Below are 16,207 nucleotides of genomic sequence, written 5' to 3' on the forward strand. Positions count from 1 at the left end.
ACGAACATGTTTTCCCAATCTTTGTTTAATTCTTCATTCATTTCTGACCATTTTATATTCTTACTATAGAAATTGTATTTTCCATATCCTTCCCACTTTTTCATCTCTTGCTTATCTCTGTTTTCACTTGCTTTGGAACGGATTGTTAATTCTATGACAGTATGGTCTGAAATACTCATATTATACACTATTATTTTCCTTAACATAATTCACCTTGTTCACAAATACTAGATCTAAAGTATTATCCTTTCTTGCTGGTAGGTTGATTTACTTGTTGAATGATGTGTTCTAGTAGCATATCTAGTAGCTTTTCGAATTGTCTTTTATCTTCTGCACTATTATTACTCTCTTTTTTATATGTATAAATACAACCACAATCTCCTATTCATTCTTTCCAATCTACGAAAGGAGAGTCAGTCTCCGAATAGGCGTATACGTATAGTCCAGTTTTTGTGATTTCTACATATATCGTTTTTGTGATTTCTACATATATCATCTAATTTTTCTATTATTTTGTCAAACTTTAGTATTAGGGGGTCTATATAAAGGATGTTGACGTAGGAAAAATCTATTTCTGGGCTCAGTTCGTGTCGCTGCGTGAAATAATCCTTAAGTTCATTATTTCTAAGGTAAATGAGCTAACAAATACCAGAGAAATAAATTCAAGAAGATGTCAGTATAACTGACTCGCTCACCAAAATAAAAGAAGGGTGTCGGTATGGTATCTGGGGCGAGTGAGGACCACTACCACGAACTTCTTGCCATTTAAAATTCTCCTACATCAAAATCCCCCATCTGAGAGCCGACCCACAGGCCGAGGCAGCAACTACTACTACTACTACGCCCCACGCCACGCCGACTGCCGTGCCTCTGGTGGTCATCCTTTCAATGTTCACTAATTTTTCAGATTCAAATTCTACTGCTATTAATTCTTCACATTCTGAGTTACTATATTTCTCATATATTTTTCCTTGATTTATGTCTCTCCCATATATCATGGTTCCCACTTGATTCCTATTGTTTATATCTGATCTATAAGTCTGGAACCCCTTTATCTGATCATCATTACCAGTCTCTTGGGAATACCAGGTTTCACTTATATTCATTATATCTATTTTTTCTGTTTGGGTTAGTTCTTTTAAGAACTCTATTTTTCTTTTTGAGTTACTTGTAACTAAACCCTGTGCATTCATCACTATGATGGTTTGTGTGTTATCCCCATCATTTAATATGGGTAATAAGGATTTTCCCATGTCTCTTTCCTGTTCTGGTATGTTGATCTTTTTTTCATTTCCAAAAATTCTGACATTAAAAAAGCCAACTTTTCCAATACATTTGATCTTCCATCTAAATATTTATTAATTTTGTGTATGAATCTGCATTTATCTCCATACCTGCACCATCCCCTGGCATCTTATATATAGTGCTTGTTCCTTGTACTGTATCTGGGTGCTGATGCTTGAATTCTCAATGCTGACATTCCATTACGCAGTGATGGCTTGTTTTTTTCCTTCACCTCATGTTCTTTGTTCCTTTCTTTATTTGCTTCATTTTTATTTTTATTATTTATTTGATTTTTATTTATGGCTACAGGGTGCATATATCTACATTTTTTGTTGAACTTGCATCCTTTTCCTTCTTTTAAGTTTTTGTATATTTTTGGATGTATACATCACTGCATACATCCTCATAGCCTTCTATACTCGTTTTTTTTTCCATCTGTCCACCCGCCGGTGGTGTTTGCGTATGGTAACACTGCATCCCGGGCTTTAGATAGTTACATTCAGCTTACATTCAACAATAATAATAATATCCTATTTCGAATATTAACGGTGTAATTCGCATACAGTAAATTATTAAAAAACTTTTCACTTGCAAATGTACACCCAGATATCCTTTTATTTACCTAAACCTTAAACATAGTGTAACTATCTAAAGCCCGGGACGCAGTGTTATCATACACAAACACCACAGGCGGGTGGACAGATGGAAAAAAACAGAGTATAGGTATGCACATTTGTAGTAGCATCTTTCACCGAATCTGCAATTCCCTCTTTTCAAAAGGGTGCAGACTGTGTTTTTAATTTTTTTTCTGGCTCTTTCCCATCGGTATGAAGATATGGGTACAGCCTATTAGGGATTTTATTTTGTGTTGTCATGTCGTAAATTATTTCATCGTATGTTTGCTGATTTATTGCCTCATATGTAGTATCTATGAGTATCTCTGCATCCATGCTCTTGTCCTGTTCTTTGTTTTCATTTTTTTTTTAATCACTTCAGTTTTATTTTCTTCTTTTCCATTTTCCTCTTCTTCCTCTTCCTCATCTTCTTCATTCTTTACTATTTGCACCTTAAATCTCAATTTAATAACATTATCATCTATCTATGGGAGACATGTTGAGCAAAATACTCTTGTGTCCTTACTTGTATTTTGCTGGACTTCTGCACATTGAGGATGTGTAAGTACGTGGCAAGCATAGCATTTCCTGATCAGGTTTTGAGGATTTACAATGCTATACCATACCTTACATAAATTACATGGTTTCGGCATTCGTTTTCCTATTGCATCAATCAGTATATTCACTATATTCACCTTATTCCTTTTCTTTGTTGGAATGTGTTGCATCATGTAAATTTTCTTTATAAGTCTTTTGACCACTTGAATTTTATTTGGCACTCCTTCAATTATTTTCAAAATATTTTCTGCAGACTTGCTCCAGTTTGAAGGATTATGGAGGAGTAATCATGGTATTTTATATTTGACAATGTCTCCGACTGTTGTGAGAGAGAGAGAGAGAGAGAGAGAGAGAGAGAGAGAGAGAGAGAGAGAGAGAGATTGGTGGAGGAATAAATGGGAGTGATTGAATGGTGGTCGTAAGCGTGTGTCTGTTGTGGCGCTTTGTTGTGTATATCAGTGGCAGTAGTGTGTTAGGGGAGTCATAAGAAGTAAGGAATTCATTGAAATCGTACAGCTGGTTTGGGCAGCAGACTTTTCCGTTGGTCAGTTGATGTTGTGTTACCTGATTGATTTTGGTCTTGTAAAGTTGTTGTGCATGTGTCTGTCTGGTTGTAGTGAAGTTAAAGAGGTTGGTTGTGCATATTGGTGTCTGTGAATGGCGGTTGGGGCAGTGTTGGTGTTGGCGGGTTGTTGTGCAGGGTTGAGATGTGTGGTTGTTGTGCTGTTTTGAGCTGTTGGTCTTCGTCTCCTCAATGATTTGTCAGGTTGTTAAGTTGTTGTGGGGTGGTGGTTCTCGGTTGGTTGTTTAGTGTTGTGATTATTGACGGTGGTTGTGTTTCGACTAGCCTACACCCAGCGGACAGCACAGCCAAGTTCTGAGTATCTGCAGTTGGGCGAGTACATGTGTTTGTGATTTTTGTTGTTCTTTGTGTAGGTAAGTCAATTGTCCTGCGTGTATTCCGTTGTGTAAAGAGGAAAGTGTGACTGAGGGGGAGTTTGGCAGCTGGATTGGTTAAGTTTATGTGGGGGGGGATTTTGCCCACTTGTTTTTTAAGCTTGTGATCCCGCCACAGGATCATATCTTTCCATTATATCTGAATATTTTTGCATCTTTTTGGTTAGGGTTGTTATTGATCTCATAGATAAGAAATGCCAGTTCCTTTCCTGCTAAGTCATCATATTGCAGCATGTCTGCAAGGCAAGCAAGATTTCTCCATTGCTTTCTGCTGCTGCTGCCACTCATTGAGAGAGAGAGAGAGAGAGAGAGAGAGAGAGAGAGAGAGAGAGAGAGAGAGAGAGAGAGAGAGAGAGAGAGAGAGAATGGATGAATAATTAATAATTATCTGGCGTCGTGACTATCATGATCATTGATGCCGAATGAAACCATTTGGACAACCAATTTGGGGAAAACCAACACACACATCATAAAAAACTTAAAATTTTACATCAGTTATTGTACTACAGCTAGCGCAAAGCTGCTACTTACACACTAAACACCAAAGCTAAATTATTATTATTATTATTATAAAATAGTTTAACCAGACCAATGAGCTGACTTTTAGCTCTCATAGGGCTGGCCTGAAGGATTAGATAAAATGCAAGGTCTAGGCCAAAGGCCACAAACTGGGACCAAATAGGTCATGTAGTATAATAAACAATAAATTAAATTTAAATAAAAACTGCCGAGGCAGAGGCTTTCATACTAGAACACAAACAGGCAATAAAAAAATTTACTCACATTTCCATACATATATACATACTAAAAAACCAAAGCTAAAAACTATACACATATACACAAAAGCAAAATACCTAAATTTCTTTAAAAACACCAACTTCTTTTAAAAACTCAATAACACACTCATAATCATACTGCACTTCTTCACCCAATATCTTTACCAAACTGTAATTCCATCTCTCTCTCTTTTGTCTTTAAAGTGCTGCTCTCTCAGTTCCAGATGACTAGGACATTCAACCAGCAAATGCTTAATAGTCACTGGGACGAGGCAGTCATCACAGTCAGGTTGGTATTCACCGCTCATGAGATACCCATGAGTCAATCTTGAATGCTCTATATGGAGGCAGCATATCATTACTTCCCATAGATTCATGTTTCCAGGAGTGTGTATGTGTGGCAAACTCTTTCATTTTATTTGGTCCTACTTCATTCCATTGCTGTTCCCATAATCTTGCAATGACCTTTGATATAAGAGGAAAGAAAGTCTCTATATGGTACAGCAATTGGTCTTGGTATCATATTGGTTGCTGCTGATTTAGCTAGTTGGTTTTCTTTTTAATTTCCATTTATGTTTACGTGCACTGGACCCAGCAAAAGGTCATAGTAGTAATCCCTCTACGCTGATGTAGAAAATTTCTAGTGCCTGTAATGCACTGTTGGGATCACAAAAGGTGGTAATATTAGTAGAATTCTTGAGGGTTGCAATATGTTCCAATGCTGTTAAAATTCCATACAGTTCCACCATGAAGTTTGATGCTATGATGGGTAGAGCTCCTCTGCAGCTAAAATAATCACTAAAAATTTGATATCTGACCCCATCATCAGTTTTGGAGCCATTGGTAAAAACAAATGTAGAGCAAGTGCTCTGCAGTATGTTCTAAAAATAATGCTCTGATTTCTGTATCTAATTTTTCTCTTTTAATACCTTTAAAATATTTACAAAATTTAATTACAGGTAATTTTCCATGCTGGGGTAATTGGTAAATTAACTGGACATACAGGATTTCTTGACATTTTTATTATTTCCAAGATCTTTTTTACTCTAAAACTAAAAGGCTTAGGAAACCTTGGCTGGTTTTCATAAAAGTTGTTGAAAGAATTTCTATTTGCTGCTTCAAAGGTTTTAGAGTTGGGGATTCTCTGAACCCTAAACCAATACCTGATAATTGATGACTGGCGATATGACTCAAGTGGGATTTCTCCCGCATCAATTAATAAACTTAAGATGGGAGAAGATCGGAAGGCACCCGATGCCAAGCGTATACCAGCATGTGATGAATCTAAGATAGCAAGATGATTAGATGATGCAGAAGAATATATTTCACATCCATAAAGTAACTTTGAAATAATAAGTGATTTGTGCAGTTTTATTGGAATTTATTGTTATGGGAGAATGGTCACTGCTTTGACAGTCATCATTCGTCTTCCATCTGAAATCCATCATGCAACTGGAACTAGATATTGTAAGGGCTAAGCATGAAACTGTACCTGTCTGGATATGATAATGAGTGGGTTCTTCAGTATTTGAAAATCCTAAATCTTCATTTTCTATTATGGAAGCTATAATATTCCCTTTTTGATTTGATGTCACATCTCCCCATAAAGGATGTCTGCCATTTAATTCTCCCATGAGAAGAAATGGCCGTGGAAGCTGATGAAGTAAACCGATTAGCTATTAGCTCTTTTCAGTGATGGGACTGTTTGGTGGAGTATAAAGGGCACAGAGTGTGTATTTTCATCTTAAGTGAATCTGAACCGCAACAGCCTGTAAAGGTGTATTTAGTGGGATTGGAAAATGAGGAAGATCCCTGCGAATATATATATATATATATATATATATATATATATATATATATATATATATATATATATATAGATATATATTATATATATATATTAAGGCAACCTCCATGTCTTCCCACTTCCAAATTATATTGTGTTCTATATGATGTATAGTCTATTGGGCAGGGTGTGTGGACATCAAGCATTATTTCTTGCAAACATACAGCAATAGGGGAGTATTAATAGAGTAAGACTTTAAGTTCCTCATATTTTGCATGAAGTCCCTGACAATTACATTGTAAAATTGAAGAGAAGGTGTCTATGTTTTGGAGGGTAGTCCTCTATACAAGGTCATTTTTGAATGCTTGGTGGATGGGAAGCTTTGCTTGTAAGATTTGGTTAAAGAGTGCTTTTCTTCCCCAGTTTGCTGGTTGAATTTGATTTTATCCTTTGTAGGAGTTAATGGAGGAGAGGATGAGGGTGTTGTTACTCTCTCCATTTGTTTTTTTCCTCTAAAGAGAGAGAGAGAGAGAGAGAGAGAGAGAGAGAGAGAGAGAGAGAGAGAGAGAGAGAGAGAGAGAGAGAGAGAGAGAGAGGGGGTTGGCTCACAGTAAATGTGTATTGTTTCCTAATTTGGTACACGAAGGAGAAAGCATTGGCCATGTATGTGCATATCTTTGTTCACCTCCCACCCCTCACAGGCACAGACAGGAAAGCATCAGTCAACATGACTGGGTTTGTTTATCTATTCACCCCCCACCCTCATAAGAAACAAGAAAGCCTCAGTCTGCTTTCCAAGAATTCTAGTGTACAAACTGGATTTCTCTGGTAAGTACAAAATATTCTAATAATTTTTATTGGAATCAGATGAGTCTGTTAAGTAACTAAGTCCACTTAGTTGAGGTGCCACTGTATAAGCTAAGTTGGTGGAATTGAATGTAATAAATCCAATTTGGAAGCAAAAGTAATGCACTTTTTGTCTCCTTTATTCTTGTGATTCTTATTATACCTTGACCTTTTTATTCTTCTAGAGTTTCTCTTCCGAAAAAGTTATTAGCCGAGAGGTATATTATCATTTCCCTTGGAGAGATTCAAGAAAGCATATATGATGCAATCAAGTTAACTGCTCCAAGATACAATATGTTTTAATGTTATACTTTCTTTTCTAATAAGTTTTCCCCAACCTTGAGATGATATCTTAGGTTTTTGGCCTCAATGCTTAATGATGCCTCTACTCATTAAATGTCACAATTATGATCTTCCAGACTGAAGGTCAGATATTTATGAAACAAGATCTATGGTCCTATTTAAAAAACACTTCAAGAAAACTTTCCTTTACTCTGTGCTTGGGGATAGGGTTTCAATGTAATTACAATTGAAGCAGGTTTCCTAGCCATGACAACTTTTGGGTGTTTTGAAGGAGCCCCCACTTCACTGGATAAAGCTGACATAGAAGTAGCAAGGCCACAAAGACCTGTCCGTTATCAAAGGAAGTGACTCCTCTCTTTCTTGCGGCTCAACATGAGGAGGGGCTTCAGTGAGGACCAGTCCTCTATTAAGAAGAGGCTGCCTTGCTTAGGTTGGGCAGACACTGGCCACTGGGGATGAAAACCAACACCTGGCACTCCCATTACCCAAAATTATGGGATATTTAGTAGTACTGGATTGAGGGAACCAGACACTTCACAAACCAAAGTCTGCATCTCAAGGTGTGAGGGCATAAATTCCATAATGTTCAAATCAAAGTCCAAGATCATTTCATGGTCGTCAACAAAGTTCTTTGGTTCAGATTATAGTTAGATAAGGAGGACAGCAAGATGGAAGAAAGTGGAGAGAACATATGTAAAGTGGAAGGCCTGCATGTAGTCAAAGCATAGAGAGACTTCTAGGGTCAAACAAAAGAGAGAGAAAATCCCACTGTTCAAGTGCCCCTTTGCCATCACATGGCTTCTCCACAAGACAGAAGGTTTTACAGATAAGCCCTGAGACCTCTTCAAGGAGTGTCTCATTAAGAGGACAATAGAATGGAAAAACAAGAAAATGTCACTATGGTCTGCCACTCAATGCAAATACTGTAGTATTGTATATGTAGTGGAATCTGAATGGTCTATAGCAACATAATGGGTGGCATTCTTTATTTTTTACTTGTAAGAAAATACTGTAAATTGTGAGTTACTTCCACCATAAACCAAATATATTCTCTCTCTCTCTAACATGAATAAGATTCCATCAGTCAAAAATAAAATCAGCAAGTGTAAGAACTTATACTACAGTAAAGATATGGTTTGACCCAGGGGAAATTGCAATATTAATGAAACGAGGTCTTTTGGTGTCCTTTATGCAACAGAAACAACATATCAAAAATCTAATTTAATATAATTGGTGGAACATAGTTTTTAAGAGGGAGCAAAAATGACATCAAATCTCAAAAGGAAAAACCATGAATTTGGATATCTTTGGCAGTTTCCATGGTATTTTTACAAAATTTTTCTTGAATTCCTGGGTTTTGGGGGTTGCTCTTGCCAATAAATTAGAACACTTTATGATAGCACTGCTCCTTATACCCTAAACCAATTTACCCCCACTCCAACCCCCACAAAAAAGTTCTAAGAGCATTCAAAGTATGATCTTCTTTCCCCTTGAAGATGCAAACCAAAGCTTTTTTGCCGGGTTGTACAACAGCATCTTTTGTAGAATTAAAGTCGTAGACCTCTGCTTGCTCTCGGAAATTTAAATCCTCCTTCATCAACGTCAGTGCAACACCTTTGCCAAACCCAATATCCTTGAAGTAGTGTCATATCCAAAGATGGCATGAAGAAAAAGAATATTGCATGTTACGCTATCTCTAACAACTACAGTAGGTACCTTTTGTGATGTAGCAACATCTGTTTGGACAATAAACGGATCTGCATCTCCTTGTGCATTGTGAACTTCGACTCCATCTGCCTGTAGTTTTTCAGTTAGGAGGTTGATGAACTGCTGCTTGTTTTCCCAATTTGATAAAAACTCCTGCTTCACTTTATGGACCATCCCCCCAGTCAAAGTTACCTTTCTCCCAGGTTGGCAATTCCTTCTTCTGTCTGCTTGATCTTTGATTGATAGTGTGTTGCTGTTTCCATCAAATACAACTATTGCAGATGAGTTATACTTGTCCATAATGTAGTCAGAGTGCTTGTGTGCAATAGCGTTTTGCCAGTATACCAAGGTCTTCTCTGTAGCAAGGCACCTCTATCTAGAACAAATACACAGTCCTTGGGGCCATCCACGGCAGTCGCTAAATCCCATACTGGTTTAGCCAACTGTGACTTGTTTGCAGGTAGAATTACATTTGCTGTTACAAACAGCGTGGGTGGATATCCACAAAGTTCATACACTAGAGACTCAGGTAGTTGTTCAACTTGTGTCCCTGTAATCACCAACCTTTGAAAGAGTAACTGAGGATCTATTTTAATCGTTTCCTCATTGCTTAGCTTGAGAAACGATTTTGAATCCATGAGAACTGCGTGATTTTCTTCTTGAAGGAAAATTCAATAACCTTTTCTCCTTTCATCTTCTTAACCTCTTCATTACCGAAAGTTTGTTTGGAGGTAGGTGGGTACCACCATTCAAGTCTACTACACCGCACCGGGTGCATAAAGGTGGTACGCATAGTACCACCAAAACTCCTCTTTTCAGATAGGGACTTCCAATCATTCTGTAATTTTGGTTTGAAGAGTTTGGAGCAAAATAAACAGTATGACACGATGCCAGACGTATGATGAACCCAAAAAAATATTTCTGGGCTCAGTTCGTGTCGCTGCGCGAAATATCCTTAATCCATTATTTCTAAGGTAAATGTATAACACATACCAGAGAACAAATAAAATAAAGAAAAGGTCAGTACAACTGACTCGCTCACCTCCAAGAGGGTGTCCGGTATGAACACTATGGCGAGTGAGACCACTACCACGAACCGCTTGCCAATAGAAATCTCCCACTACAAAATCCCCACAAGAGGGGAGCCAACCCACAGAGTGGCAGCAACTACTACTACTCCATCCCATGCTGCCGACTGCTGCGCCTCTGGTGGCCATCCTTTTCGTTAGCGCACAGCGTATACACGTGCCCTTTTTTGCTCTGTGTTTTAGTGCCCTTTTTTTACTGATTTATTCATCATGGAAGCGTACAGCCATTGCAGCAGCTAAGTTAAGTAATCAGTGTTTATTGCTATTTGGTTTTTTCCGGCCTTGAGTCAGTATTTGCCGTTTTTTAGGTATAAATACGAGCTCTAGGTCGGAAGCATGGCAGCATGGTTCTGCCTCGTGGCGGGTTCGTTCTTGGTCTTCCATACCCAGAACCTTCCCTTACTTATTACGCTCTGTTATTAGTTATCCTATTTAATTTAAGGGTACAGCCTACGTGGTTTATGTCATGCATGCATGTCTTTTCACCTTGCGTAGGCATCTTCCATCCAGACCCTAGCCACAGCTCTTAGTATCGGCCCCGGCTAGCTTTGAGTGGTAGACTTTCTTTCGGGTTAGTCGTACACTCCTGGATTTTTTCTCCTACTATTTTATTTTCTTTCTTTACATTTAGTGATTTTGTTTATTATATATATTATGTTTATGTTAGTGTTCGGCGTCTGGCTTCACCTAGCCTAGGTTATGTCCTATTGGTCACATGTGCTTCCGCTCTTCAGTTCGGTTGCTTCTCTATAGCATCTCTCTGATCAGTCGGTTGTGTATCCTAGGCTTTATTGTTTCATTGTATCTCTTGTTACCGCTCCGTGGTCACTACGTGATCACGGAGCAGCCAGACGCCTGTCCAGTCATCTTTCCCTCCTCCCGCTCTTCCATAGGGCCGGGGGGAGGGTTGGTCTGCCCACGCTCGCTCTACATACCCGGGCCTGCCTCCCTCTCCCCCTAGGCGGAGGGAGTAGGGGGACGGTACAGACCCAGACTGGACTCGACCTCTCCAGCTTCTCGGTACGCTCGGATGGCTAAGGTGGGGGGGGGACTGGCCTTTCCCCCCCCCTCCGTCGTCTCTCCGTCGCTCCGTTGCTAGCTCGAGTCTGTTTGCCCTCTCGCCCTTTCCCACCTTACTGGGGCTCTTTATCTACCGGAGCTCCGGCATCCACGTGGAAAGGTGCTAGTTCACCCTGACGGGCGGACTGCGGCATACAGTTGGTCTCTACTAACCACTCCGTCGCGCTGATATCGCGTCACGCTCCGCCACGCACCGGACTTAGTCCGGTACGTCCCATGTTTTTAGGTTTAAGTTTAGTTTTTAATTTAAACTATATTAAGTTTAATTTAAGCTACATTAAACCTCCCCTCCATTGCATGCTCACACCGGATCTCTCCGGGGTTATAGCCTATTCAGGCGATAAGGGAGGGGTTATGCCCGAAATTTTTTCGCGCTCCGGCATGCAACGGAGTTCTTTTAACCTTTAGCCTGTAAGTGATATCTTTTAGGATGCTCATGTGTCTTTTCACTTACAGACCACCAACTGTGAGCATCCGGGATGCAATGCCATGCTCCAGGACCCCTGTGGGCATGAAGTCTGCCGGTCCCATGCTCCATGCGCGACTCCGCACGGGAACCTCCAAGTCTGGTATCACGAGACCTGCACGATTTGCTATGATCTGGTGAGCCAGCTCTTAGACGGGGTAAGTATTTCCAACTCCGTTAGCCAATCCCTACAAGATTATAGTTCTTAAGTTTAATTTTAATTTTATCTTAAACTTAAGCGAATTTTATATGGCATCTCGCATACCTTATAATTTTAAGTTAACCTTGTACTTAAGTTTTTAATTTTAAGTTTAATCTTAAAAAACTAACAAGTACCCTCTCTTCCAGGCTCCGGCTGTTAGAGACACCGCACTGGCAACCCTGCGGGCCTGGGTCGGCGGTTTTGGGAAGAACGCCGCCAAGGGTCAGCCCTACATACTGGAGAAGAGGTTGGCGGTCCTGATCTTCCCCGGCGGCAAGTCAACGGGCTACGTCGACCCAGCAGAGGCGGGCCCGACTATTGCGCTGATTCAGCAGCAGCTCGCCGCTTCGTTGACTGATCCAGGCCAGGACATCTCGTCGGAAGTCGCGACGCTGGACCTAAACATTGAGCCGATGGTAGGTGTTGACGACCTGTTGGTCGAGGTGAGTACGTTGGACGCCCAAGGGCTTCCCTTAGGCGCCACTGGATCTTCTACTCCTGCACAATCTCCAGCTTCCTTCCAAGGCTTTACAGGAGCCGAGCTTTATACTTCTCCTGATGCTTCTGTTAGACCTAAGGTCAAAGGACAAGCGGTGGTAAAAACCTTGACTAAGACGTCGTCGTCGTCTAAAAAGACTTCGTCGGCGTCAACATCTCGCAAGTCTCCGGCTACAAACCCCGGAGCAGAGAGGTCTAGAGCTTCTGGGTCCGGCTCCAAATCCTCAAGGAGTAGATCCTCCAAGGAGAGATCACACACTCCAGCGGAGTCAACCGTTCCTTCACTTCCTTTGGTCCCTGTTCAGAGCTACCGTCCACCTCCGCAGCAAGCCTCCGGGGGGGGGCTTTGGATCCCAATGCTGGCCTGTTGCAACACATGGGGGATCTGGTTGGGTCTCTCAAGAACAGTATGGAACAGATGTTCTCCCGGTTGTCTGATAGGATCAACTCCCAGGACAACATTATCGCCGGACTAAGCCAAGCTCCGCTAGCTACTCCCCCACCTTTCGGCACAGGGGTAGCTCAGTTGCCACCATATGACTCTCTGCCTCCGTTCAGCATGAACAATCCCTGGAGAGTGGCGTCATACGCCCCCTTCCAAGACGGACTTATCTCTATCCCGGAATGTGGAACTCGAAGGATTGAGGACTTCGAGTTCTACCCGGAAGATCTCCAACCGCCGTTCATCGGCTATGCCAGGCTCACCGCTGCTGCCATGACGCGAGATGATAAGATCCCTAAAGAGACAGTCCTCTATTCACCGTGACCAGGCTCAAAGAGAATGGTCAGGTGCTTAGAGGGACATGGACTGTTCAAACACTAAGATACAGCCGTTTAAGAGTCCATTTACAATCTTCACAATGGAAGAGGGTACTCCGCTTCCTTTCCTGACGAAGATTGCTACGGTCACTATCCCAGCGGCCCAAAAGGGGGACTCGTTACCGCAGCTAAAGGAAGCGGACCCTACATCTCCTTTACTTCCCTCAACCGGAGATTTGTGGGAAGACCTGCCCAACACTTTTTCTGCTGGGCAAACAAACAAACCGGACTGTGCTATGGAGCAGTTTGGTGAGAAGCTGCCTAGACTTCCAGATAGCCTTATTCAGGCAGAGTTTGATGCCAAGTCTAGGCTGGCCAGGTCTCTCAACACCATGGCCATGACTGAGGTGGCTACCATTGCTTATGGTTCCGAGCCACTGTTCAAGCTAATCACCAAGTCACTGACTCAAACGGTACAGTCTGACTTGTTCGAGTTCGCCACAGCCAGAACAAACTGTCGGAAACATGTCCTCCAAGAAGCAACTATTCGGCATGAACCGAATAAGTTGCTTTCATCAAACATCGGGGAGCAGACCTCTTCCCAGATGCAATGGTAAAGGAGGTCCAGGCAGAGGCTACGAGGCTTAACCAAAGCCTTAAGGATCGTTGGGGTCTCACTGCAAAGAGACGCCAAGATCAAGCTGTCAGGGGTAAGGCTCAGAAGAAACCCAGACGTTTCCAGCCTTACCAAAAGAAACAGCAACGGTTTGCCCAGCCTGTTTCGGCTGTTCCGTTGGTGCAGGCAGCCCAACCCTCTACCTCCAAGGCTCAATCACAGCCTATTTATGTGATTTCCCCCCAGCCTCAACCTTCCACCTCTTACGCTGTCTCCCCAGCCTTCAACCAAGTGTTCGAAGGCCAGGCCTTTCAGAAGTATGACCGCTCGGGTGGGTAAGGGAGGCAGAGGTAAGCGATCCTTTCGTCAGAGAGGATCGGGAGGGTCCCTTAATAGAGGAAAGCACTTCAGGGGAGGCCGCGGAGGCTACCAACACCAATGAGGACTTCCAGGTAGGAGGGAGGCTGTTTCTCTTCCGCCACCGGTGGGGATTCAGCAAATGGGCACAAAGCATTGTGTCGAAAGGCCTGGGTTGGAGTTGGGTGGCGAATCCGCCCACACCCAGACTTTCCGCCAACTTCCATCCAAAGAATTGACGGAGTATGCGGAGGACCTCCTTCAGAAAGGAGCAATAGCGAGAGTCAACAGATTAAAGTTTCAAGGGCGCTTGTTCAGCGTTCCAAAGAAAGGCTCACAAAAAAGAAGGGTTAATCTTAGACTTGTCCCGTTTAAACTTGGCCATTCGCTGCGACAAGTTCAAGATGCTCACCATCTCGCAGGTGCGGACCTTACTTCCCCGTGGGGCCGTCACCACCTCTATCGATCTTACAGACGCATACTATCATATCCCTATTGCAAGACACTTTCGCCTGTATCTGGGCTTCAAGATAGGAGAGCAGGCATTCTCCTTCAAGGTAGTTCCCTTCGGCCTCAACGTAGCACCCAGGGTGTTCACGAAGTTGGCGGAAGTGGTCGTCCAACAACTAAGATCGCAAGGGATTATGGTAGTAGCGTATCTCGACGATTGGGCTAATTTGGGCTCCAACAGTCGAGGAATGCCACAAAGCAACACTGGAAGTAATCCGGTTCCTGGAATATCTAGGCTTCAAGATAAACAGGAGGACCAATCAAGACTCACTCCGGAGTCAAACTTCCAGTGGCTGGGCATTCAATGGAATCTATCCTCCCATACTCTGTCGATTCCATTAGCCAAGAGGAAAGAAATAGCGAAGTCAGTAAAGCAATTTCTAGGACACAAACTTGCGTCAAGGAGAACCCAGGAAAGGATTCTGGGTTCACTCCAGTTTGCATCAGTGACAAACATCTTGATGAAAGCCAAACTGAAAGACTTAACCAGAATCTGGCGCTCACGAGCAAATGTCAGGTCCAGGGACAAATTATCCTCAGTCCCTCAGATTCTACGGAATCGTCTTACGCCCTTGGGCAAAAGTCAAGAACTGTCAATATCAGTACCCCTTCATTTTCCTTTCCCCTCCGGGATTACCATCCACACTGACGCTTCGTTAAGCGGTTGGGGAGGATATTCTCAGTTCAAGAAGGTTCAAGGAACCTGGTCACCCCCAGTTCCTGTCAGCTTCACATAAACGTACTGGAAGCAATGGCAGTGTTCTTGACTCTAAAAAGGTTACGTCCGCCAAAGTACTCTCACATAAAGCTAGTCTTAGACAGCGCAGTGGTAGTCCATTGTATAAACAGAGGAGGCTCCAAATCACGTCATCTAAATCATGTCATGGTAGCCATCTTCTCCCTGGCGGACAAGTTCAGTTGGCACCTCTCCTCCACCCATATAGCTGGAGTGAGAAACGTCATAGCAGATGCTCTATCCCGATCAGTTCCTCTGGAGTCGGAATGGTCACTGGACAACAGTTCGTTCCAATGGATTCTTCAGAGAGTTCCAGGTCTACAAGTGGATCTCTTCGCATCCCAAGCGAACACAAACTCCCATGTTATGTGGCCCCCAACCTGGACCCTCTGGCCTATGCCACGGACGCCCTGGCCCTAGACTGGAACAACTGGGAGAAGATTTATGTCTTCCCTCCAGTGAATCTTCTCCTGAAGGTGCTGAACAAACTCAGGACGTTCAAGGGTCAAGTGGCTCTAGTAGCCCCAGACTGGCCGAAGAGCAATTGGTACCCCCTAATTCTGGAGCTGGGTCTTCGTCCTCTTCGAATTCCCAATCCCAGGCTCTCCCAGTCAGTACAAACGAAGACTGTGTTCGCTTCCTCAGGAATTCTCAAAACCCTAACTTTATGGATTTCGATGAAGTTTGCAGCTAAAAGAGATGCGAATATTGATCCTCAAAATATTCTCTTCTTGGAATCTGATAAAAGAGATTCAACTTTGAGACAGTATGATGCTGCAGTCAAAAAAGTTAGCAACCTTCCTGAGAGAATCAGATATTAGAATCATGACAATCAATTCAGCTATATCCTTTTTTCAGGTCTTTATTTGAAAAAGGCTTAGCAGCTAGCACTATTACGACAAACAAGTCAGCCTTGAAAAGATTTTTCAATTTGGTTTCAGCATAGACTTGACAGACTCCTACTTCTCGTCTATTCCCAAGGCTTGTGCTAGACTTAGACCTTCTGTAAGGCCTACGTCAGTATCATGGTTCTTAAATGATGTTCTAAAGCTGGCTTCAGAAAC

The 16,207-nt window shown here is 42.2% G+C and overlaps 1 protein-coding gene across 1 annotated transcript in view; it reads right to left on the reverse strand.

Annotated features, from left to right (window-relative positions):
* The window catches only part of LOC135223095 (ectopic P granules protein 5 homolog), a 759,396-nt gene that overhangs the window by 600,530 nt on the left and 142,659 nt on the right, over positions 1-16,207 (reverse strand). The window contains 6 exon segments of the mRNA XM_064261599.1: positions 4,491-4,654; positions 4,813-4,975; positions 5,353-5,473; positions 5,682-5,844; positions 8,739-9,084; positions 9,177-9,395. Of these exon segments, the coding sequence (XP_064117669.1) occupies positions 4,491-4,654; positions 4,813-4,975; positions 5,353-5,473; positions 5,682-5,844; positions 8,739-9,084; positions 9,177-9,395 (1,176 nt within the window).

This window comes from Macrobrachium nipponense, chromosome 8 (genome assembly GCF_015104395.2).
Source record: "Macrobrachium nipponense isolate FS-2020 chromosome 8, ASM1510439v2, whole genome shotgun sequence".
Taxonomy (NCBI): domain Eukaryota; kingdom Metazoa; phylum Arthropoda; class Malacostraca; order Decapoda; family Palaemonidae; genus Macrobrachium; species Macrobrachium nipponense.